Genomic DNA, 25,006 nt, shown 5'->3' with positions numbered 1-25,006 from the left:
TAACCAAAAATAACTTTAAAACGTTCCTGCATCAAGACTAGATTTTGGACAAGGTACTTCCAATACTATTGTGGGACATCTGAGACCTTTAATGTATGTATGAGCTAAAATTGCAACCATGCTTTCCTACCCCCCCCCCCCCAGCAAACATGGCGTCCGTATGAGTAATTGATGAAGCGTTTGTAGTTGTGCTAAATGACAAAAGATGATTTGCATGTAGTGCACAGCTTGTGAGTCATGGATGTTTTTGATGTCTTTGTGTGACCAGCACTGACCTTCACGCTTGAGCAGAATGCCCCCTCCCCAAGAAAATGGGCACTAACATGCATCAACTGAGCGCAGACCTACAGCCCGGCAACACCAGCTGCAATGTCTCCTCCTGGCCGTGCCTGGATGACCACCTGCAGCTGCCCACTTTCACCACGGCCGCCAAAGTCCGAGTGATCATCACCTTCATCCTGTGCGGTCTGTCGGCCTTTTGCAACCTGGCCGTGCTGCGGGCGGCCTACGCGGATGGCAAGCGGAAGTCCCACGTCAGGGTGCTGATCATCAACCTGACATTGGCGGACCTGCTGGTCACTTTCATCGTGATGCCGGTGGACGCCGTGTGGAACATCACAGTGCAGTGGCTGGCGGGAGATGTGGCCTGCAGGGTGTTGATGTTCCTCAAGCTCCAAGCCATGTACTCCGGCGCCTTTGTCACCGTGGTGATCAGTCTGGACCGTCAGTCAGCCATCCTGAACCCGCTCGCCATCAACGAAGCGAGGAAGAGGAACACGGTCATGCTGACGGCGGCATGGACCATGAGCGTCTTGCTGTCCGTCCCTCAGGTGAGCTCGCTGGCTCCAGGTCAGTTTTTAAAAGGTCAAACTCGAATGTTAATTCATTGCAGCTGTCATGACATTAGTGTACTCATTTGAATATAAGTGTTAAAAACATGTCCTTTGACCACAGGATGCACCTCCATCCAGAACCACAGCAAAACTATGAGGTCATCATCATGCTAAAAAGGGCTTCATAGATATTTAAGATGCTGCAGTACACTGTCTTATTTTAATAATTGACTCAACCTCAGGTCGCCTTTATGTTTAAGCTATGACATGTTTTATGGTATAAAACATTCAAAACGTGGGCGTTATCAGCAAATTCCACATTTTCTATCTTTAAATTAGCTTGTGTATTAGTTACTAAAATATTACAAAGCTTGTTTTCTATTGTCCAATGGCATATTGTAAACATAAAAAAGATTCGACATTTACAATGTTTAGTGGTTGTTTTTTTTCAAACAGAAAAGAAAATCTACACACCACGTGGTGGAGGGATACGGACGCGGAGTAGCATATAGCACGTCACTACACTAAGGAAGGACAAAGTCACTTTTGTTCATATTACTTTAAAATTTTAACCTCCATTAAATTTGAATATCCACATGCAACTTCCATTAAGTCTCCCAATCATGAGGCCGACTCTTCTGGTGGCAGCATGTAAAAGAAAAGGAAAGTGACGTGAAATTAGACCATACCATACCACCTTTAAGGGCCGCCCCTCCATCTATGCAGATCACGCGCTTCAAGTATGGCCCCGTTTTGTGCGAGGAAGGGGATGTAAAATGTCAGTTAATGAATGACAAGACGCTTCATATGAAATTTTATCACAAAAGTATTCCTAGCACCTTCCTGCTACGTCATTGATACAAATATAATGGCAATATTTCCCGTCATGGCGCATAGTGTTAGTATTGGGCTGATAAACTGAAGTACTTTATGTATTAGTTATATGAGTTTTTTTGCACCAACAAAAAATGATTTGTGTTGTGTTACTTCATTACACATGATTTTCTTAGAGTGCTATTTTCATGTTATATATTAACATTGCAAAGTTCAATTGTTTCACAGATGTACAATACACTGGCAATTATTCCAGTGTACGGCAAACCCATGTAAAATCCTTTGTGATTCAAAGGACATAAACATTTTTTAGATTCCTATTGTTTTAACTTTCTTTGCTTAAATCTCTCAATCCTTAACACAGATACAAAACAGGTCATGTTTTTTTAACGCTTTAAAGCCCTTTTGATCAAATTATGTTACAGTTGTTAATTAGTATAAATTTGCATGACATTAATTATTTTACTGGTTTAAACGTGTGACATTATCTGATCAAAAGGCCTACAAAAGGGTCATAATCTTTAAAAAAAACATTACATGTTTGACATTTTTTTTTAAGGACTGAAGTTTATTGAGAAATTTGAGGGAAAAAAAACGGGTGAAAAAACTAATCAAAATGTTTTTATAACCTTTAAAAACTTAAGAAATGTTAATGTATATCCTGTTTGAAGATAATTAAAATTGAATGTCCCCAACTGGGGATTGATCTACTCTGCCTATAAAGCCTCTCTAAATAAACATTCAAAAACCACCAATATTCTATTCGCATGCCGTGACCTGCACATTAACCAAGCTTTAGCAACAATATTATTGTGAGAGCTAATACCAAAGAACTACTTTTCTGGCGTCGTGACACATTGCCTTGCTCACACTCCTCCGCCAACCATTAGCGAGTAGCTAGCTACTCGACAGTAGTGATGTGCGATACCACTGATTTTCTTTACAGTTCGATACAGAGTAAAATTCAGGCTGGTATCGGTGATACCAATTCGATACCTAATGCGTCAAGTAAAATTTAGAAAGTACAGTATTTCTAATGTTGCTGCCCTTATGCTGCATCAAGATCTGGTATCGACAGTATCGATATTTCAGTATTGATCTGCACATCTATGTTAGCTAACTTGAGCTGCTATTAACGTTGGTTGAGACCGGCCATAGAATGAATAATAAGGAGCTTGAGTTGATGCTGTTTTTTGGCTTTTGAGTTTGTAAAAGGTAATGTCTGATTATAAAACATGCATCTCACCTGTACAGTAGAAGATTGTGGCACTAAACCACACGCTACCAACTTGATACTATATGGCTCTCAACTTGGTTCAAAAGAAATGGAACGCAGCATTAGACATTGCTCGGAAGCATTTTTTATCTGAGGAGTGAGGATTCTTCTGAATTTAACAACTCAGGGAGAACACAAGTGAAAAGAAGACATTTAAACTTGACGATCTCTAGAAAGTAAAAGGTTTCTGTAGGTAAACCTGTGAAAGGATCTTTACCAATGACAGAGGGGAACAGGGAAGGAGGTCTCCTGCCTGAGCGCGCTGGTCAAAGCTACACCTAGGGGCGAGGCAGCCAATTTTCGTGGGTCTGTGTGTTGGGACTGCAAGCTTTGTGTCTTAGAGCGGGGCATCCCTTATCAAGGAACATCATCCCAACACAGTTGTCTCACCTACTCAACTAACCTTACTCTCACGGAGTGGAGATTTATGTCCGACGATTCGACAGCGAAGTTGATAGTCGAATCAGACTCCTCTGTACTATCCTAGATACCCCTTGTGAGAACTCTTACGGATTTTTGAATATCCAAGCCGATCTAACCAAAACTGATGAGGTCATATGATTACATGTTCACTGCTGCTTCTGTACCTGCAGTGTTTTCTCTTCATCTTTGTATGTCAGATATACCTGTTCCACAACGTGACCATAGAGCATCCCGAGGACTTCACCCAGTGCACCACACGGGGAAGTTTCAAGAGACGCTGGCACGAGACGGCGTACAACATGTTTACCTTCTCTTGCCAGTTCCTGCTGCCGCTGGCCATCATGATCACGTGCTACACCAGGATCCTTTTTGAGATCTCCAAGCGGCTGAAAAAGAACAACAGTGAGTTCTATCAGCAATCATTTCTAATTCAAGTTGAATTCATCAAGTTTTTTTCTCCCTGCCAGTATCTTCCGGTGAGGTGCATTTGCGCTGCTCCAAAAACAACATCCCAAGAGCTCGCATGAGAACCCTAAAAATGAGTGTTGTTATCGTGTTGTCCTTCATCATCTGCTGGACTCCCTACTACCTGCTGGGTCTGTGGTACTGGTTCCTCCCAGATGACCTGGAAGGGAAGGTCTCTCACTCGCTGACCCACCTCCTGTTCATCTTCGGGCTGGTCAACGCCTGCCTGGACCCGCTCATCTACGGCCTCTTCACAATTCATTTCCGCAAGGGCCTCCACAGGTTTTACTGCAGATCAGAAGCCACTATAGACACAGATGTTAACACGGTCACAACCGGTGGCACAAGCCTGCCGAAACGAGAGGTTATCCTCAGCAGCCAAGAGAAGTTCATGATGCGTGGCAATAATCACAGCTCAACAGCAGGAAACAGCATTTTAACGAGACATAACAATGCAGGGAGACACATGGAGAGCGGCATATGAATACATTGCGCAAATATATGACATCCTGCATTTTGGGAACAAAAGCATTAAGAGTTGAGACACACCTCTTCGTTAATCTTAATTCTTCATCTTTTTTTCCTCTAACTTTGTGGGTACCGTCTGAAGAACACATTTTTCTGATACTAGTGCACAAAGCAAGATCTATGAAGACATGTTTATGAGTCTATCATATATTTAGAATGTCTTTTTCTGATACTAGTGCACAAATCAAGATCTATTAAGACATGTTTATGAGTCTATCAATTCCTTAGAACAGAGATTGCAATCTAAAGAAAGTAACAATAATTAGTAACTATTTACATTTTCAATTATACAAAATACTTTTAAATACCATTTTTAAAATATCGATAAAATATGGCAAAAACATTAGAATATTATATTATAATATATATATATATATATATATATATATATATATGACAGATAGATGGATAGATTTTTTTTTAACTCACAAAATAAAAACAAAAAGAACTTAAAAGTAATTATTAATATAGGCATAATTAAAGGAAAATCTTTTAAAAATGTTGTAGTTGTGCTAAATAAAAACAAAAGTTAAAATAAAAAAATATTTAATAAATTATAAAAATAAACTAAGTAAAACTGTAGTTAAAATTTAGCAATAATAAAGGAAACATCTTAAAATTTTAAAAAAGGCACAGAGGCAAACACGTTTTGTGATATGGTCCGATGATTATCTACACAAAATAATTTATTTTAAATAATTATTTATTAACTTTAATAGATCATTAGAAACATTTAATTTAATATGAAATGATAAAAAACAAAAATGAAAAAATGAAAAAATTTACAGTTTGGAAAAAGGTTTACAATTTTCAAAATGAACGCTTGTTAATGATATTGTTGGGGGGAAAAACGTATGACAGTCTGATACTTTATTTAGGGGTAATTTCTCCAAACAATCTACAGTACAATAAATACATCTGGAGACTTGAGCAAGAGCCAATCAAAAAGGGTCTGTGTGTGCGCTTCAAAATTGTGTAATTGTGGTATTGCTGATTAAAAGTGCTGACTGTGACTCGGTTGTCCCTTTGAGGTGAATAGAAAAAGACATAACTCACTTTTAAGGACACATACACTGCAAATGCTGCAAACACGCCTCAGGCTAGGTGTTCACATCTCTTTGAAGGACTGCTGCCTATTATCTGTGCTTAGTCAATTCCCAAAGGTTAAGGGCCATGTTTGTTTCTCCTTCCCCAATGGAATGCATTGAGATTGGTATGCAAAAACTATCATGAACATAATTTATTTTCTCTTTCGATCTTAAAAGGATTGGGACGGCGTGGCGCAGTGGAAGAGTGGCCGTGCGCGACCCGAGGGTCCCTGGTTCAATCCCCACCTAGTACCAACCTCGTCATGTCCGTTGTGTCCTGAGCAAGACACTTCACCCTTGCTCCTTGCATGGCAGCTCCCTCCATCAGTGTGTGAATGTGTGTGTAAATGTGGAAGTAGTGTCAAAGCGCTTTGAGTACCTTGAAGGTAGAAAAGCGCTATACAAATACAACCCATTTATTTATTTATTATTTATTGAAGTTAAAAGACAGCACACATAAAACAGTCAAGTTACATCTGCATAGAAACTCGAGATCAGACAGCTTTACTTAAATATTCTTATTATACGAGATAAAACATATTATAATGTGCAAGTGATCTTTATGGGTGATCATGATCTAGTTACTACCACATTTTTTGCATGTATACCGGCTGTCACCATGGAGATACTCATTTATATACTCATCATCGGTCCAACCTGTGGTGTTTTGTCATGTTGACATGCAGCACACAAATATAATATATAGGGTATCTGCAGGATCTTAAAAAGTCTTAAATCCAACAATTTTAATTTAAAGCCTTAAAATGTCTAAGATTCTCCCAAATCTCATAAAATATCTGAAATTCGATTTTGAAATGTCTTAAAACTTTTATTTAAAACATGCATAAACTTCAATCTTGGTTTTAAATGTTTCGATTTTTGATCCCGCTATAACGTAACAACAAAACGGAACTAAAGTCAGCTACCTGTGCTGCCCGGACAGAATCTATCGAGCACCACCAGCATTGAGTGCTGCGCAACTAATAAGGTAGGACTATATTTGTAGCACAAAAACTGCAAGCACAGACGGCGGTACGTGAGTGTTCACTATTACATGCAGTAAGCACGCGCTAATATCTCTGTGGTAATAGCGTCCTCACAACAGTAAAACCATAAAGAAAACAACACAATTATTTTATATTATTTCCATTATTTTTTCCAAGAATTTCAGGTCAGCTTCTCATGTCTTATCTGTTCTTCAAGTTTATTCAGCAAGTGATATTAAAAGCTATAAATGTTGTCTGTTTAGTGTTTACACTCAGTTTATGGTTGGGTGAGGAAAGCAAGGAAGATTTACGAATGTCATCTTGTCATGCTTAAATAAAAACTATTACTTGTTTATTAGGAACATGTTTTCAAAAACGTCACAAAAACAGGTAAAAATGTTTTAATACCAGATACAAAATGAGCTGATAAAATTTGAATGGTATCCACATTATTCACATCCAAACTATGTTTTAGGTTTGCAAGCCATAATCGCCTTCTTTACTTTTTAGACAATCCTTCTGTCTACACACTCTGTTTTTCATAACTTTGTGCAGATACAGTAGTAGTACTACCGGTATATATATTTTTTAAATTCTGAGTTGTATTCACCTAACGTCACGTCCAGCTCATTTAATGTAAGAGACCCGAAGTGGTGGGCCAACGAGCGTCTGTAATCATAGCGTTCTGGGCAAGATTTGGCCTTTTTCAAAGAAAAATACCATACACTTGCCTTTCTTTTAGGCTGTTGGAACCGTTCAAATCGCGAAAAGGAAAAAAATGTTTCTTCAGAGTTCCTTTAGAGGTAATCAAGAAGGGCGAAAGAGGTCAAGATTTTACGAAAGAAGACGAGAATAGTGGCAAGCACTCCAGTCCAAGGGAAGCAGTTCGAGTCGAAAAATGCACGAGTTTGCAGTGATCACCCTGTTAAAGGTTTGTTTGATATACTTTTAATGTTTAGTATTTACCATTTAATTATTATCGTGATATTATTTGTAGTTTATCTTGTTTCAGAGTTCTTATAAAGAATTTTTCGTAAACTATCAACTTGGCGAGTCTAATTATTTAGTAAATTTTTGTTCGCATGGATGTGAAATGGTCTTAAATTATATTCATTATGGTCTTAAAAAGTCTTAAAATGTACATTTAAATTTGACTTGTTGAAACCTGCAAAAACCCTGATATACAGTACCTATACATGACTATATTGAAGCGTGATCCAGCAAACATAATCTAGTGATGGTGCACTGTGGGAAGGAACTGCAGTGTTGTGATGGTGTGTCTGAAATGATCCAGAGGCAAGAAAATGCACATTGCAATATTTTTATATAATATATATTAATAATGTATGTCTTATATGATAAAAAAAACACCATTAAAAAAAACACCAACACAAATCAGTTGAATTTGTTTTAATCAACCCCTTAAGTCACCCAACAGCTATAAAATGATAAAAAAAATATATTGCTGAATAGAAGACATGCCTATTAGTTTTTTATTTATGACACTTAAAATATGTTGACATATACACATAGGACTGGATTCTCTGTCCATCGTTTGTCTTTGCAGCCCGATCGCCTCCTTTCTCACAGCCATTTCTGCGTAAATGTGCCAGTTTGCACAAACATTTCAAATACGCTAAATACAGATGCAAAATAGCGACCGCAGAGCAGTTTTAGTCTTGATAAATCCCAATGCAAGCGCTAAATGATTATATTTGCATCTCCTCTTCCCAGTATTGTGGGCATTCTTAATATCAGCATATATTCTGTAAATACAGTACATAAAGACAGACACGCTTAATGTATTAAGCGCTCTATTTTTCTTATTTAAGAGACGCCATCCTCTGCGCAAGGGGCTTAGTAGATCAGCTCTGCAAGCACTATCAAGTTAGCACGTTTTAACACACACAAGCCTTTAGTAGATCAGGCCCTAGGTTTTTGAGTCTTTTCATTCGAGTGGACTCAGTTGCGCAGTTATTACGTTCTATAATAATAATGATTAATCCAGTTTCTACTGTGGAAGGAAACTACTGCTAACGGTGCCAAGAAGCTCTTTCATGACCCTCACCTGCAGCTCTTTGGCAACTACATCTCTCATAATTCAAAAGAGTGTTTAAAACAAAACATTTTAAATCAATATCAGATCCCATAGGAGGGGGGGGGGTCCCTATATCTGCGGTCCCTTTTAAGTTTTCACATTGCTCCCATTGGGTTGAGTTATTTCTTGCCCTGTTGTGGGATCAGATCAGAGGATGTTGTTGTGGTTTGTGCAGCCCTTTGAGACATTTGTGATTAAGGGCTTTATGAATAATCTTTGATTGATTGATTGATTCATTGAATATTAAAATGAGCCATGTTAGAATAAGAATAAATTAATCTCCATGCCCACAGAAGCTGGGACATCACAATATTTGAACTTAAACGATAAACAGCATTTTTGCAAAATGTTTTGACAATGTTAACAATGAGTAAGATACAAATGTTTAGCAGTTCTTTACGTAAGCACCTGTCTCCTGCAGTCGCTTCCATGTCTGCGTTATGGATTTGTGCCTTTCCTCCATTGACAGAGCTCTGCAAATGACGACACAACCCAATCATCTGAATGACTACAGGCATAGAAAAGACTGGAAAATAATATGGCGCATTTAGGAAAGAAGCATTGAGATGAAGAGGAAGCCAACCTTTCATGGAGATAATCGTTGCAAGCTTCTTCGCCGGTAATACTTATTGCTTGTAGCCTTGGAGATTGTGGTGGTGACACAACATATGGCTTGGTGACGTCATGCTCGTCGAAACGTAGAACGAGGAGTTGACTCGGACGCTCATCTCTTATGGATGAACTACAAAGGGTGGACTCCTGGACCCCTGGATGAGATGCACAAACCTTCAGTGATGCTTTACTCATCGTTTAGTCATCCAATACAGTACTTCTGACATAGAGCTGACAATGTAGGATATAGCGTATTTCCTCAAAAAGGAGCATATGACGTGCAGACTCTGGCACATTATCAATGAACTAAGAAGTAAATTTGAGCACACACAAATTTCACTTATATGTCAACGAACTAAAGAGCAGTGATGGGCAAGCTACTTGGAAAATGTAATAAGCTAAACTACAAGTTACTCTCTATTAAATGTAGCTAAGCTACAGGGGAAGCTATCCCTGGAGAATTGTAGCAAGCTTCATGGCAAAAGTAGCTTGCTACATCAAAGCTACATTTAACAGCATTTATATCTATGGGCCCACATGTAAAATATACATGTTAATGTAACTGATAGTGTACAAATTGACCCAATAAGGGTCCATTACTATTAACTGTCTGTCATTTAGCTGGGGACACCCTACAACTACCTCAAGGGATCCCCGCACCCCACTGGGTGTATTTATTTTAGTTGGCTTTTTCTTTGGCCCACCCCTATAATGTTATTAATTTTTTTCCTCAACTTGCAGTAAAAAACATCTATCTCTATCTTAAAAAAAAACTAAACAATGACTTGTGCGTTGTTTGGGAACAGTTGGTAATTGTTATTTTCAGTAAAACTTTTTATGAACTCAACTCACCTTAATGTGTGTTCCTAAATTTGTGTTCCACATCTTTGATGAAGAGTTATGCAGTTATGATTTTGGTTTACAGAGTGAACAACTAAAAACTAAGGTATTGGACATTGTTTTCTCTAAACGCATACATTTGTCTAAATATGGCTAAGGACACGCATTATTGTGGATTTCCTGCACGTCGTCTTCATCACTAAAGGAAAAATCTAATGTGCGGGAGAGAATCCCTCTGAGATTTTCAAGTATGTTTTCTTATTCTTTTGAGTCGTCAGCTTGAAGCGTCCCTCCGTCTCTGACGCCCTTGTCGTCATGTGACATGAGTGTGTGTCTGTTATGATTTTGCTTACTAGTTTCGATGACCCATCTTATCTTGCCTTTGATTGGTCAGTCCGTAATGTTTTGTCCTCATCTTAGCCAATATCAATCAATCAATCAATGTTTATTTATATAGCCCTAAATCACAAGTGTCTCAAAGGGCTGCACAAGCCACAACGACATCCTCGGTACAGAGCCCAATAGTGATCAGTCAATAGTGACTCATCATATGAACACCGACTAATTATTATGGATTTTCTCTGTATGTATGGATGATCTAATTTATCCAAGTCATTGGATTTAAAAAAAAAAAGTTTTTGGCCTGGATTCGCAGTCCTTTTTCTCTCTTTGTAGCTTGTAGCTTTGATGTAAGCTACCTAGCTACATGGGCTTAAAAGTAGCTAAACTACAGAAAAGCCTACTCGTTAAAAAGTAGCTAAGCTACCGCCATCCCACGGGGCAATCGGTCCATTTCTGTCCTCAAAGTACTACAATACACATGTATGAATACCCAAGGTCATATTTTTTCTTCACTATCTTTGAAAATGAAACACTTTTCAAAATGATGACCTAAAAGTTGGTGGCTACCCAGTACTTGAGAATGTCTGACCTAAAAACCGGTATGCCTCAAATAATGGCACTGTGCATCGTGGATACAAATGTATAAATTAGCGCTGTCAAATGAGTATTAATCAAACTTTGGAATTTGGATTAATCATGGTTGTTACTCGCTTGAATAATTTACATTAACCTAAAAAGAAAGCCCAGTATTTTGACCAAATGTTATTGTAAAAATGTTTTTAAGTGTTTTACTTTAATGCACATTATTCATTTGCTCGAACATTTCTGATAGTTTTATCTAAAATTTGCCATTTAGCACAACAGTCAGAGTCTCCTCATTTATCCTTGCACTGACGTATGCAATGACCTGATCACTGACCATATAACAAACCACGCCGCCTTTCAGGTATAGGCATCCGCAGTTAAGGTAAAGGAGCGTGGACAGTCAAAATGAATCATGTGAATAATCTGCATATATAAATAATGAATGCGATATTTTGTTGTCATTAATCACATGAGTTAACTCGGTATTTTTGACGAGCCTAATACAAATATAATAGCTGGTGGTGCATTTCCACTGCATGTATCAAATAAGTTCAATCAAGTGAAAAAAAATGTCATGAGCCACAATTTTTGTGTTTTGTCTGATGTATTTCCAAATGCAACAGGCACAGGCTGTGTGTTGGGGCTCTGGCCGGGAATCAAACCCACACCATTGGCAAGAAAGGCTGCAGAGTGTACACCACCAACAACAATTTTTTTTACCTTGCATATACAGAATGTGCTGCTTGACGTTCAGAGCGTAAACAGGAGTGCAGTGGGTAGCCAGCAGATGATTGGTGGGAGGAATCAGGGCACATACTGTGGCTCCGTTGACGACATCTTGCAGGAACATTTTCCCATTACGATGCACCAAAAGTGACTTTACGCCAACCCACAAGAGAACAAAAATATGTTTTGCAACTGTTCTTTTTATGTGTTCCTACAATACTCCTACAGTACTAAGCTGTTTTCCTACCAAGCCCCGCAGAAATGCCACGGATGCAGTAACAGCCAGCACATCACCACTGTCTTTTGGCCTGTGTGTGAGACAAAATAAATAAAGAAGTTAAGTTGAATAATACATGCATTGATTCTTAAAATAAGGGAAATCTTACACAACCTTTGCGAGAGTTGCGCTGAGCGGGTTGCTTCTCCTCGCTTTGTATTCATAATATAAACTGCTCCACTTTTACAAACCACCACAAGGTGGATTTCACCTGTGGTTAAAGTCTGGGTAATATCAGTGCATGCAAGGCAGTAATCCGCAAACTGCAGCCTGAGGAAGGCGCTGTCTGTTGACAGCGTACAGACAGACAAGGGAGCGCCTGAGAGAGAAACATTGATAGTGAGAATCAAACAAACCCCGAAGCTATGTTTAGGGTATTAAAAGGCCTAACAAGCACAAATGGCGGTTAGCATGGCAGTCACTCAAAACGCTTTTTTTTCCCACAAACTGACTCATCTTCACTCTAGTGTTTTGGGTGAATTTCTCTGAGGGAAATGCTAAATATATCCAGGCTGTGGCGTTCTGCAGAATCCTTTGGGTCACAGGCTACTAAGTGCATCTTTTTTGCAGGGCTCTTTCAGGTGTCACAGACACTGGCTTATATGAGAAAGTTCTAGGTTTTTTATTTGTTGCTAAAAATGAAGATGATTTTTGTAGCTGATGATTCATACTCATAAATGAAAGTTGTGCACATGCAGTGTAATCGAAATCAAGATCCAATGGTGTATCTAAAACTCTGCCGTTTCAAAGATAATCACTTTTTAACATTTGATTCCCTTTAATGTTTATTTTTGCAGAGCTTGTATTGACTCTCATAAAATTGTTCAGGATTACCTAATCAAATGGCCAGTGAGTGTTTGTTCAAGCACTGCAATTCAGCTTGTACTACAGTCTGTACTGTAGAACTGATGTGAGTATTATTTCTTCCAAAGTACATTATTGACATGAATATAAGGCAGTCCTGAATAGGATTATAATATAAGAACAATCCATCTATGATTTCAAAAACCCGTTTTTTGAAAAATACTTTCTGAATCTGAAATTGGTGAGTCTTTTATTAATACTGACTATTAATGGGTATATTACTGCAATTTTTCTGACTTTGTGGACCATTCCCAGTCTGATTTGGAGTTGTTCTGATTACTTAATATGTACTAGGTTTACACTTTTAATATTTACTTGCAAGAGCAGCAATTATATTAATGAAAGAACACGTTCTGATCTGGTTTATTGCTGCAAATGCAATTACTTTGTGGGCTATTTTTAGTCTTATTTGTAGCCGTTCTGATTACTTACTTTGTACAAGATTTCCGCTGTCAATAATTGAAAAAGTGGTAATTACGTAAACATCACATTCTAATCTACTGTATTGCGGCAATTTCTATGCCTTTTAGGACTATTTCCAGTTTTCCTTCTAATCGTCCAACTTTTGGTTGCTTATTTTGTACAAGGTTGCCGCTTTTATTATTAGGTTGCAAGAGCGGCGATTAAATTTTTTAAATGACATGTTCTAATCTGGTGTATTGCTTGCAACAGTGGCAAATACATTACCGTAATTAAACGGCACCTCTAATCTGGTATATTTCTGCAAGTTTTATTACTTTGAGGACTATTTTCAGTCTTACTTGTAGTTGCTCAACTTCTCAAAACTAATTATTAAGTACAAAGTTGCGGCTTTTCTTATTTACCTGCAAGAATGGCGATTACATTATTTGAATGACACGTACTAATCTGGTGTATTAATGTAAATTCTATTTGTGGACTATTTCCAGTCTTATTTGTAGTCGTTTAACTTCTGATTACTTATTTTGCACAAGGTTGCCGCTTGTATTATTTACTTGCAGGAGCGTTGCTTACATGATTTGAATGACACGTACTTATCTGCTATATTGCTGCAATTACTATGGCATTATGGACTATTTTCAGTCTTATTTGTAGTATTACTCATTTTGCACAAGGTTGCCACTGTCTAATGTAATCTAATGTATTGCTGTAATTTCTATGACTTTATGGAATATTTTAAGTTCGTTTATTTTAGTCAATGTGGTTATATGTGTTGTGCAAGGTTGGCACTGCCTTCAGTTTCTCAAGTGCAGCGATAATATGAGATAAAGTTTATTACGCACACGAATGAAGTTGCAGGTGAGCGAGTGTGCTGTGGGTTTGACTTTTCAATAATTTTGAGTTTTAGTATTTGAATTCTAACATGAGAGGATGTGATGTACTGATGCAACTATTGACCTCAGCTTCTGTGGTCATTTTGTGTCCCATTATCATTTTACATCAACAGGGTGTTCTGATGATTATAAATAATCTGAGGATGGCTTTAAATTCCATGTGGTTCCACTGGGGAACAAAAAGATCAGATTTTGTTCTGGTCTATCTCCGAGTCAACACTGTACTTTTTCAGTTCCGTTCATTTTATTCTAGATATGCATACCAGATTACATTTGTGCACAAACTCAGGTTAACAGTTTTCATTTCAACGTGTCCGAAAAGGAGTAGGAAGAAGCTGAGCCTATTAAATCCCACCCCTTTTCCACATCACAACAATCTTCAGAGCAATATATATATACTTTTCTTTTTTCCTTGAATTCCAGTATACGCAACTTAAAGTTTTAAAGTTAAAGTTAAAGTACCAATGATTGTCACACACACACTAGGTGTGTCGAAATTATTCTCTGCATTTGACCCATCACCCTTGACCACCCCCTGGGAGGTGAGGGGAGTAGTGAGCAGCAGTGGTGGCCGCGCTCGGGAATCATTTTGGTGATTTAACCCGCAATTCCAACCCTTGATGCTGAGTGCCAAGCAGGGAGGTAATGGGTCCCATTTTTATAGTCTTTGGTATGACTCGGCCGGGGTTTGAACTCACAACCTACCGATCTCAGGGCGGACACTCTAACCACTAGGCCACTGAGTACACATTAGGTCTCAAGATGAACCCTCGGGACGGAACGTGGACACAACTCTGCTTCCAGATATGAACCCAACCCGACACCCCCCAAACCGCTAGCTGCACAGAGCCAAAAGTCCAGTGCCCAGCGCCCCCCCTCAAGCAGCAAGCCAGACGACAAAACCCACAAAGTGCGTGTGCCATGACTGGACCAACAAAACTGCTAGCTCTGTTAGTATTGGTACTTCAAACAATCGTACTCCTTTTGTCGGTCACATCTCGACATCTTGGGACAAAGATCGAAATGCCTAGATCCTCAGTTCCTCGCTATTGCAAGGCTTCAAACAGGTTGGTGCCAGCGGGAAGCGGCCACTTAGCCCAAAGCTCCATTTAGTGCGACACCGCCCCACCCCGCCCCGCCCCCACCATACAACAGCGAAACACGCAGAGAGCAACGGACCACGAACAGCCAGATGCATGCAGCCAGAGCCCCAGAGCAGGCCAGACCGAGTCACCTCATCGCAGGGCCAACACAGATAGACAGACAACCATTCACACACACTAGGGCCTAAATAATGTTGCCAATCAACCAATCTCCAGGTGCATGTTTTGGAGGTGGGAGGAAGCCAGAGTACCAGGAGGGAACCCACGCAGTCACAGGGAGAACATGCAAACTCCACACAGAAAGACCCTGAGCCCGAGGATCAAACCCAGGACCTTCTTATTGTGAGGCACACGCACTAACCCCTGTTCATATATACACAGTAAGTATATAATAACTAGAACTAAATAAAATCCAGCATAACTAATAAAATAAAAAGTAAAGTACGAATGACCTCAATAAAATTAATAAATATTAGGTAAAAGCCAAACCAGAATGTCATCAGTCAGTTGACTGTTTGTTCTTGAATTCTCTTACTATATGTATAATTCCACTTTTGTGTATCTTCTGATGAATATTGAAGTTGGATTCTGTCTAATTACGTCCTCCTTTACTACCTTTTCTGTGGGCTCTATAATTGTTTTGCTAGAGTAGGACCTACATTTTACAAAAAAATAAATACAATGAATTGGTTGTCTCTTCAATATTATCTGTAATATATTGTCATTTACAAAGTGATTGGGATATTGAACTTTTACTGATCCATTTCTAATTATTGTATATATTTTAGGTTCCTTGAGTATGAAATATATGCTGTTCCTGCTTTTTATGATAGTAATCCCCCTTTTCTATATATATTTTTGTATATATATTTTCTGTTTTCTTAATTCTATATTATGAATCCATCCATACATTTTATTTTTAAATGATTTTTTCTTTTTACGGGCATTTTCAATACCTTTAGTGACCCACAGTTTATTTGATTTATTTCTATTTTTAGTTATGATTTTTGTGTGTGTGTGGACAATGTGTGTCATAGAGTTTGAGTAATGTTGACAAGAAAACATTATACACCTTATCTGGGTCACTATTGGCATAGAATCCTTCCCATTGCTGTAAATACAGGTCCGCTTTGGAGGCAGCCGGCTTAAGGTGTTTTACATCTAATCAATTTGTTATTGACTGTTTTAGTTTCATAAATATTTTTTAAGAGTTGATGGAAGATACAAAAGACAGGAAGTTGATCACTAATGTTGTTTATAAGTAGTCCAACTATTATTTGGTTACCTATTGTATTTGTACAAATATTGTCAATTAATGTGGCTGTGTCTACTGTGATCCTACTTGGCTGAGTTATCAGTGGGAATAAGTTGTTGCTAAACATTCAAGTATTCAAATTCAAATTCAATTAAAATGGTAATGATAATAACAATGCTTTTGCACCCACCAGCTAGCCTGTCCCAGACACACACAAGAGTGTTGCTGAGGCCAAGCGCAATGAAACGAGTGCATCTGCTGATGGCGGAGCATACGATTTCTGCTGCGTTGGGCCACAGCACAGATGGCTGAGGTTCTGGACCTGTGTAATAACCAGAAATTGTCAAACATTTAGTGATGGTTTATTGGTATGAACCCTGAAAACTGAAAATTATTGTGTGACCTTGTTTGGACTTTGTTGTTTTGGACAGCATGTGGTAGAGAAGATTGTAACTTCCGTTCCACCAAAAACATACAGTTATGGGACATCCTGCTAAGAGAATGTAGAAGGTTAAAAATACTAGATAAAAAATAGTTTGTTTTAAATTATGATTTATTCTACTTTACAAACCTGACTTTGGTTTATTCTGGCCATGAGAGTGACCACATTTCAGGAGAAAATGATAAGTGCAATGTCTGAGAATAACAAAATGTAATTAGCAACAAATACATGTCAATTTCTGTATTTGTATAGATTTTTTTGCACCTGGGAGGCTCGTTCGTGTCCTCTAGAACCAAACAGTGAGTCAACATGTTGGAGAAATCCGTCATGGTCGCTGCCAAACACAGAAACGTGCTGCGTTATTTCTTAACACGTACTTTTAAGTGACACGTGCATGGATTGTGTAGCAAATAGTCATCAATGTCTTTATTTGAAGTACTAATACCTGCTGATGGCATGATTTTATTCACCCGAGGAGCTGGAGACCATTTCATGTTTGCAGAGAGTTTGGGATCCTGTGGATTGAGAAGGGCACTAATTATCCAAAATGGACCTTAAATCCAAAACAACAGAACTTTTGGACATAAAAGGACATCATTTAATTCCATAAAATTGTAGTTTTACGTATATATCTATGTTAAAGATTGACAACAGGAAGTGGATGTAAGTATTAGTAATAGCTGTGAAAGGGAGAAAGGTAGGATGGAACTTCCTACTCCTTTTTGGACATGTTGAACTTTGTGTGACACAGAAAATATGTGAGTTATTATTGTGTAACCTTGTTTGCATGTTTGAAATGAACATAAACATAAACTAGGGATGTGCAGATTGATCAGCCAACGATCAGATTTAAAAAAAAAAGTAAATGTAGATTAGATTAATGACAATCACAAAGGCCGATCCTTTCTGGCTGACACTGTATTTATTTTCTAGTCACCCGGCTAACAAGAGGCTGGCAGCTAATTATGTGTCTCCATACACAGTGTGGAGCCTCTTCCCTAAGCTAATAATAATCACCTCCATCACAGCATAGAAACTGCATTTCTTTGTCTTAAACATTCTTATTAACTAACATTATCACTGGAAGATGAAGCTAAACATGTAACACACCGAGAGCAAGCCAGGAGCACAAAAAAAAAGTATTTCAATGAGTAGTATTGTCATTTTTGATTATGTTTAGTTATGTGTAACACTGACTTTGTTTTGCTCAAATGGAAACTGGTTTAAATTTGATCCGATATTGTCGTCTAAAGCACTCGCCATAAATTAATGGAAACATTTACAGCTAATGCATGTGATCGGTATTGCATTGGCCAATCTCACTCATGGATGATCGGTATCGGAATCAGCAGCATAAAACCTTGATCGGAACATCCCTACTGCTGACACTTCAGAATACCTTGTTTGGAATTACTATGTGAGTTTATCTGATCTTTTAATGTCAGTGTGTTAAAAGTTAAACTTAGGTTAAGTTAAACTTAAAGCAACAGAAAAAGTGCTTAGTGGAGTTTAAGAAATATAGATGGAAGCTTATTACAGCAGAAAGTAAACAACTATTAACATGAAATGAACGAGTAGATTAATAGGAGGATAATAAAACAACAACTGTTGGTGTGTCAGAATTATCAGAGCCGGCAAATCGATGCATAAGTTGGTGGAGTTGATACCAAGGATAGTGTAATTGATACTAGAGTGTTCAGATCAATATTTTTTCTCTCAAAATCATTTTATTGTTGTTTTTGTTAATGTTGTCAAACTCAGGTAATAATTCCTTGGACAGAGAAGCACGTTGAGTGTAAAAAACAGTTGATTTAAAAGAGTTCTAGATAATAGGTTTTTTTTGTTTTGTTATTGTGTACTATTGGCTTTGTTTTGATAAAATAATTGTATGTAACAAAAGAGAATAAGGAACTAGTTGAAATAGTTTAACTGTCAATAGACCTAACCAAAAATGTATTTGAAAAATGTACAGTTAATTAATGTGATCGGTATTGGTATCGGCCGATATCACTCATGGATGATCAATATTAAAATCAGCATAAAATCCTGATTGGAACATTTCTAACAAAAATTATCTAATTTACTATGTAGTACAGCAACTACCTTAACCTCTACTAGGCCAAATTTAACTAAATGTCAACTACAATGTACATTCACTATACCATACTGTTATATTGCTATACTTTCTTTAACATTAACCAGATTGTATCTATCTGTAACTGTATTTACTATATATATATTTTTTCATATACCTTGCAACCTTTAACGCAAATAGAATGTACATTGACCATACTGTACTGTAATTAAATCCAGCCACACAGTATATTTACTAGCCCAAAGTACACTATAGTACCTTTAACTCTCTCATCCAGTCATCTACTGGAAAGTAATAGATATCCAGCCAAATATCGGTGTTGCCTGAAAGGACAAAGTTATGTTATTTTTTGAAATACTGTATGAAGTCAAACTGACAACTTTAGAAAGAAAATACTTGAGGATGCCAAAATGTTATCGATGACCCTACTTACACCTCATTGATGCAGCTCCATAGTCGCCTCCTTCAGATATTTCAAAGTTGAAACAAACGTTTCTTTTGTTGATATCCTCCTGACATAGGAAAATAAAAATAGTGTCCATTAACTTTAAGGCATTACAAATCCAGGAACATCTGTTGATAGTACTGTATGTAATAACTCACCAATGAGTTAATAACGCTGAAAGGATAAATACATTCCAAGTTAAACATAAAGACTCTGGCAACACCTGAGGAGACATGTGACAAACAACTAAATTGCAATTGGTGTTATTCTGTTATCTTTTACATTCATTAACCCTGCTACAAAAATGATTGCAGTAACAGACAATTGGGCTGACTGTCTAACAAGACAGAGAGGCTGAGTTTAATGTACTAACCCATATCATCAATACTGGCCAGCAGATAAAAGGTATCGCCGGTGGTGGTCATGTGAATGCACGTAATCTCCAGCCTTTCCTGCAGCCACTGGGCGTCCTGGTTCAGTGTAGTCGCGCACCACACAGACAAGCCCCCCGCATGACCTAAGCAGAGATATCTGCCATCATCTGAACACGCCAGACAATTAGTGTTCTGCGGAAGCTGCAATAGGTGAAAATAGAATCATAAAACATACTATCATTCAAAATAATACACACCAGAAAAGTAATCACATTTCCTCAGAAGTAATTTATGTTGGATTTTACTAACGTCACGTCCGGCTCACGTCCCACCATTAAATATGTGTGATGGTCAAGCTAGCTCTGTTCTCAATAGGTATTAGGTGCCACTTAGTCTTTCTCGAAGAAAAAATGCCCTATGCTTGTGTCGTTTTCGGTTGTACAAATCATTCAAATCGCGAAAAGGATAATTGTTTCTTCAGAGTTCCTCGAGAGGTTATCAAAAAGGGCAGAAGAGTGCACGATTTTATGAAACAATGATGAGAAAAGCATGCAGCTCACACTCCAGTCCAAGGGAGCAGAGTCAAAGAATGCATGAGTTTGCAGAGATCATTTCGTTAAATGTTTGTTTGATATACTTTTAACGATTATTATTTACCATTTAAGTATTATCTTGATATTATTTGTATTTGTTAAACACATGTATGCTACTAGTGTTTAGAAAAGCACCAACTCTGCGTGTCCAAATGAAAGTTAAGTTAAGTTTTTACCAAAGGCAGCAATCATAAATGAAGTGTTCACCACATACATAATGTTGACATCTATAGTTATATTTTGATAAAGACGGGGAAAAACACACTACTCGTAAACGGCGCGTGCAACAGCAACAAACACGGCTGCAGACGTAAAGTTGAATCATGAAATGCAACCTTACACGAGCAAAAACGATGCATATTTATCCGGGAGTCTTGATACCAATTTCCACACACAAAGTAGTAGTAGACCTCCATGCTTTTCCATGTTTTCATCAGTTTTGTCGTGTAGAATGGTGTCTGGAGCACAGTAGTTCATTATGTCTAGGAACGAGACCGACGTATAGTTCTTGATATCACTCGACAAATCTTTTTTTTGATAAAGTATAAGGATCTATTTCATTGCATAGTTTGATTTTTTGTTCGTATCTGCTTTTTGCAGGAAGATTTAAGCCTCTTTTGTACTCAGTTTGCACGCTACTTGCTGTACAACAGCCATCTTATCTTGGTTGACCACCACAGGTTTTCACTTTCGGGAAGAAGCCACGTGTCAGAATACAAGCAATAGACGCCTTTACTAGCGATAGATGTCTTTACTCCACACCCACCAGCAGCTCGGAAGAAATAAGAACACGGATTGGCAAGGCAAACTCCGTATTTGGAAAGCTCTATAACTTTATGGCAAAGAAAAATATGAAAATGTAAACAAAGATCAAAATATATGAAGTTGTAGTACTACTATATGTCATGCTATATATATGTGAGACATGGCAAAAAAAACTGTAAAAGATAAAATGAAGATAGATGCATTCTACCATAAATGCCTCAGGTGAATAATGGAAATTTCCTGGAAAGACCAGATCACAAATGAAGAAGTACGCAAAAGATAAATCAAAACAGAAACTACTGACACGAAAGTAAATGCAGACTGGTATGGCTTGGACATGTAATGAGAATGTCAGATGAAAGGATAATTAAAATAGCACTGTAATGGAAACCCTCAGTGCAGGGGCGCCGCTAGGGATTTTGGGCCCCATGAAAATAATCTTTACAGGGCCCCCAACACAGTGTCATTATTTTTTCTGTATTATAATTTCATCATCATTAGAGGCCTCTCTGGGCCCCCTCCATCATGGGCCCCTAGAATCCGTCTCCTTTACCCCCCCTTTTCGGCGCCCCTGCCTCAGTGGACAAAAGAAAAAGCGGCACATTGACAACATGGAGAACAACAAAGACCTCACAAGCAGAAATACCACCTGGGAACAAGCTAAATCAATAGCCCCAGACAGAAAGCAGTGGAGGAACTTTGCGGATCGAAGCACTCGAGAGGATGGAATGGCCTACAGCAAGGTCTAAGGTAAGGTCACATGCAATAGAGCGTACTTAGTGTATCTGTACAGCTGATGAGCGGGAGAAAGTTAACATGAAGTTGCTCTTCGAGTAAGTAACCTTACCTACAGTAGGAAGAGGATTTATATGGCTCAATTTGTCCCAGTTAACCTGATACATGAAACGTGGCGAATTGAGGTGGTACACTATTCATCTTAGCCGCCAGATGGCAGTAGTGTTGACATTTGAGACGAAGCTGAAGCAGCCGCAGGCTTAGTGCATCAACAATAGCAGAGTAAGCTAGCATTAGCGCACTGCTATCAATAAGCCGCTAAAATAGGCTGGTTTCGTTAGCACTTATAATAACAATATTGCTCAAATTTGGTTTATATTCAGGTCATGACATGGACATGGAATACTGTTGGAGGTTTCTAGAATTTTTTTAGAGGGTTGTTCTTGTCTTACAGTACATAGGGATTGGGAATGATAGACAGCACATCTCCTTCCATTTTTTATATATTTCCAGATTGTTCTGATGGTAAGAGTGCAGAGCGTTCCCATCGTGACGTCATACGACCTCGAATCTACAGAAATTGCCGAAGATATTCGGAGCGGAGTATTCAAAATGGCAATCTGAAATTGTGGCATTTTGTGATGGTAAGACAGTATTTTCACATACTTTGCGGATTGTAAATTCAATTGGATATGGTTTAATGGATACAATGAAACACAATTAAGCATATAAAGACAACTTATTTTCCATTCTACTGGTACTTTGAAAATGACCAACAATCACATACATATAAAATATAGAGAAGGGGTTCCCAAAGTGGGGCCCCATGGCCAAGTCTGGCCCGCAAAGTCGTCTTGATTGGCCCGGAAAATGGTGGCTTCTCAAATTTATCGCACTGTATATTAGTACTTTGAGATTTGTTATTCAAATGTAAACTGAAATACAAATAAAATCTGTTATTATTATTATATTCATATTGACCTCTTTCTAGCACATAGTTATTTATGGCCTGTCCGCAAGGCTATCTAGTTGCCATCTGTAGAACAAGACGACCTCCACTACCTTTGTATAGAGCACTACCAGTATAGAACAGAGATGTCAAACTTGTTTTCATTAAGGGCCACATCGCAGTTATGGCTGCCATCAGAGGGCCGCTTGTAACAGCGAATAATGTATACATTTGCATCTGGATTTCATTATTAATTATATAAATTGTTTTAAGTAGACTGTCGATTTTACAGTAAAAACTTTACATTTACAAAATGTTACTGTAAAATATAGTGTTGTTGTTTTTTTACAACATTTTACGGTAAATGGAAAAACAGTACCACTGAAAAAGCTGGCAGCTGAGTTGCCAGAATTTTTGTGTTAAATTTAAATTGTTTTTTTACAATATTATATTGTTAATGGAAAAACAGTACAAGTTATTTTTTTATTCTGGCAACTTTGCTGCCATTTTTTTTTCTAGTGTAAAAACAAATGTACCGTCTTTCCATTTATAGTAATACACCATTAAAACAACAACCGTAGATTTTACAGTCACAAACTGGCAGCTCAGTCAACAGAATGTTAACGCAAAAAACAGTAGTAGTTTTTTTCAATTTATAGTAATATGCTGTAAAGAACAACGCAAAATGTATTGTCATTATTAATAATTTGATGGGTAGTTTACTGTAAAGACAAACGTGTTTGGAAAGTATGATAATATACTGTAATATTTGTTGCAATATTGGATACCATTAAAGTTTAAAATGTATGCCATTTCAATTTCAAGAGTACTTATATTTTTTCTGGCAAAATGAAAAAAAACAACAATTACATTTAGTGTGAAAATATTAAGTACTTTATTGACTCATATCATTTCCAGGTGTTTGCGGGCCAGATAAAATGATGTCGCGGGCCAGATGTGGCCCCCGGGCCTTGAGTTTGACACCTGCGGTATAGAGCTAAAGCCCTTACTCAAAGTGCTGCTGTACGCTTAAAATAACCGTGTTTAGTTGTTGAAAATTTTTACATCACATAATTAAATATAGCACAAATTAAAACATCCATCCATCCATCCATTTTCTACCGCTTATCCCTTTCGGGGTTGCGGGGGATGCTGGAGCCTATCTCAGCTGCATTCGGGCGGTAGGCGGGGTACACCCTGGATAAGTCGCCACCTCATTGCAGGGGCAACACAGATAGATAGACAACATGTATTGTCTAAATAGGCCCTAGTGACTAGGGCCAATTTAGACAACACAAGTAAAAAAAACAAGTAAAATACAATGGTTCTACATAATAATACAATTCATAAAATCTCATGATTGGTCAAAGGTCTGAGAGGAAAAAGTGGGGTTTATTATAATCAAATATATATTTGTGGAAATATAAATACATTTGAACATTTTTATATTTCTGAACAAACCAAAAATATACATATCGGATCGTGATGATATATTCTTGTATTATTTAATGTTTTTTGCTGCTGCTGTATATGAGGAAATCCGGTATTTAAAAGAGCGTACCTGTGAAGCATTGGTCAGTTTTAACAGGAGTGGCTTCTTTCTGAGTTTCCTCGCACTGCCAGAAACAGACGTCATTTCTGAACTCGTTGAACTTTTCATGTTATACATGGACAACCTAAAATACATAAAAATATTTTTTATAAAACAGCCATTTGACGTGTTGGTGCTAATGTCGATTCAAGTGAGATAGTTTTAGCTAATGGTAATGCTAACTACAGTACTGTGAACCTTAGCAAACTGTAATAAATATTACTATTCTAGATGTAAGAATTATTACCACCTTGTTTAAATTTTAAAGGTTGAACCAGTTTAAATGATCCTTTAAGGAGAAAAGTTGGAAAAATGTAGCCTTTGAAATCTCCAACAAGACAGGATGTCGACGCTTCAATAAACTTCCGAAGTCATCATGGCGGAGCTGGTGTTTGTAGCTTGTCGTCATGGCAACATCGTCTCCGTGGAAACGGAGGTTATGGGATATGGTCGCGAGGATAGGTTCGTTAAGAATTAGTAGTAACAGCAGCAGCAGGTACACATATGAATAATTAGATATAATTACAAAATAATAAAAAGCTGATTAGTGTAGTAGGCAGATGTTTGTT

The 25,006-nt window shown here is 37.8% G+C and overlaps 2 protein-coding genes across 5 annotated transcripts; one reads left to right on the top strand and one right to left on the bottom strand.

The window, feature by feature from the left end:
- The first annotated feature begins 311 nt into the window (after positions 1-311).
- LOC133608851 (putative gonadotropin-releasing hormone II receptor) lies at positions 312-4,687 on the top strand. The gene is made up of 3 exons (XM_061964440.2): positions 312-830; positions 3,564-3,768; positions 3,834-4,687. The coding sequence occupies exons 1-3, from the start codon at positions 312-314 to the stop codon at positions 4,313-4,315; spliced, it is 1,206 nt and encodes a 401-aa protein (XP_061820424.1). The 3' UTR covers positions 4,316-4,687.
- wdr93 (WD repeat domain 93) lies at positions 3,996-24,895 on the bottom strand. Of its 4 annotated transcripts, XM_061964437.2 has the most exons (17): positions 24,688-24,895; positions 24,408-24,522; positions 19,804-20,005; positions 19,589-19,653; positions 19,419-19,497; positions 19,244-19,308; positions 17,336-17,405; positions 17,155-17,224; positions 17,020-17,084; positions 16,852-16,941; positions 16,639-16,770; positions 12,028-12,232; positions 11,884-11,944; positions 11,631-11,787; positions 9,115-9,298; positions 8,940-9,004; positions 3,996-4,136 (listed from the first exon to the last, which is right to left on the bottom strand). In XM_061964437.2, the coding sequence occupies exons 2-17, from the start codon at positions 24,513-24,515 to the stop codon at positions 4,117-4,119; spliced, it is 1,638 nt and encodes a 545-aa protein (XP_061820421.1). In that variant the 5' UTR covers positions 24,516-24,522; positions 24,688-24,895; the 3' UTR covers positions 3,996-4,116. The 4 variants fall into 4 exon arrangements, with proteins under 4 accessions (XP_061820421.1, XP_061820419.1, XP_061820420.1 ...); XM_061964435.2 differs by lacking the exon at positions 3,996-4,136 and having other exon boundaries at positions 7,829-9,004; XM_061964436.2 differs by lacking the exon at positions 3,996-4,136 and having other exon boundaries at positions 7,829-9,004; positions 16,852-16,938; positions 24,688-24,893.
- Positions 24,896-25,006: the final 111 nt, after the last annotated feature.

Source organism: Nerophis lumbriciformis, linkage group LG06, assembly GCF_033978685.3.
Source record: "Nerophis lumbriciformis linkage group LG06, RoL_Nlum_v2.1, whole genome shotgun sequence".
NCBI lineage: Eukaryota > Metazoa > Chordata > Actinopteri > Syngnathiformes > Syngnathidae > Nerophis > Nerophis lumbriciformis.
Note: the sequence above shows the minus strand (reverse complement) of the source record. Positions and strands in the feature narration are given on the sequence as shown.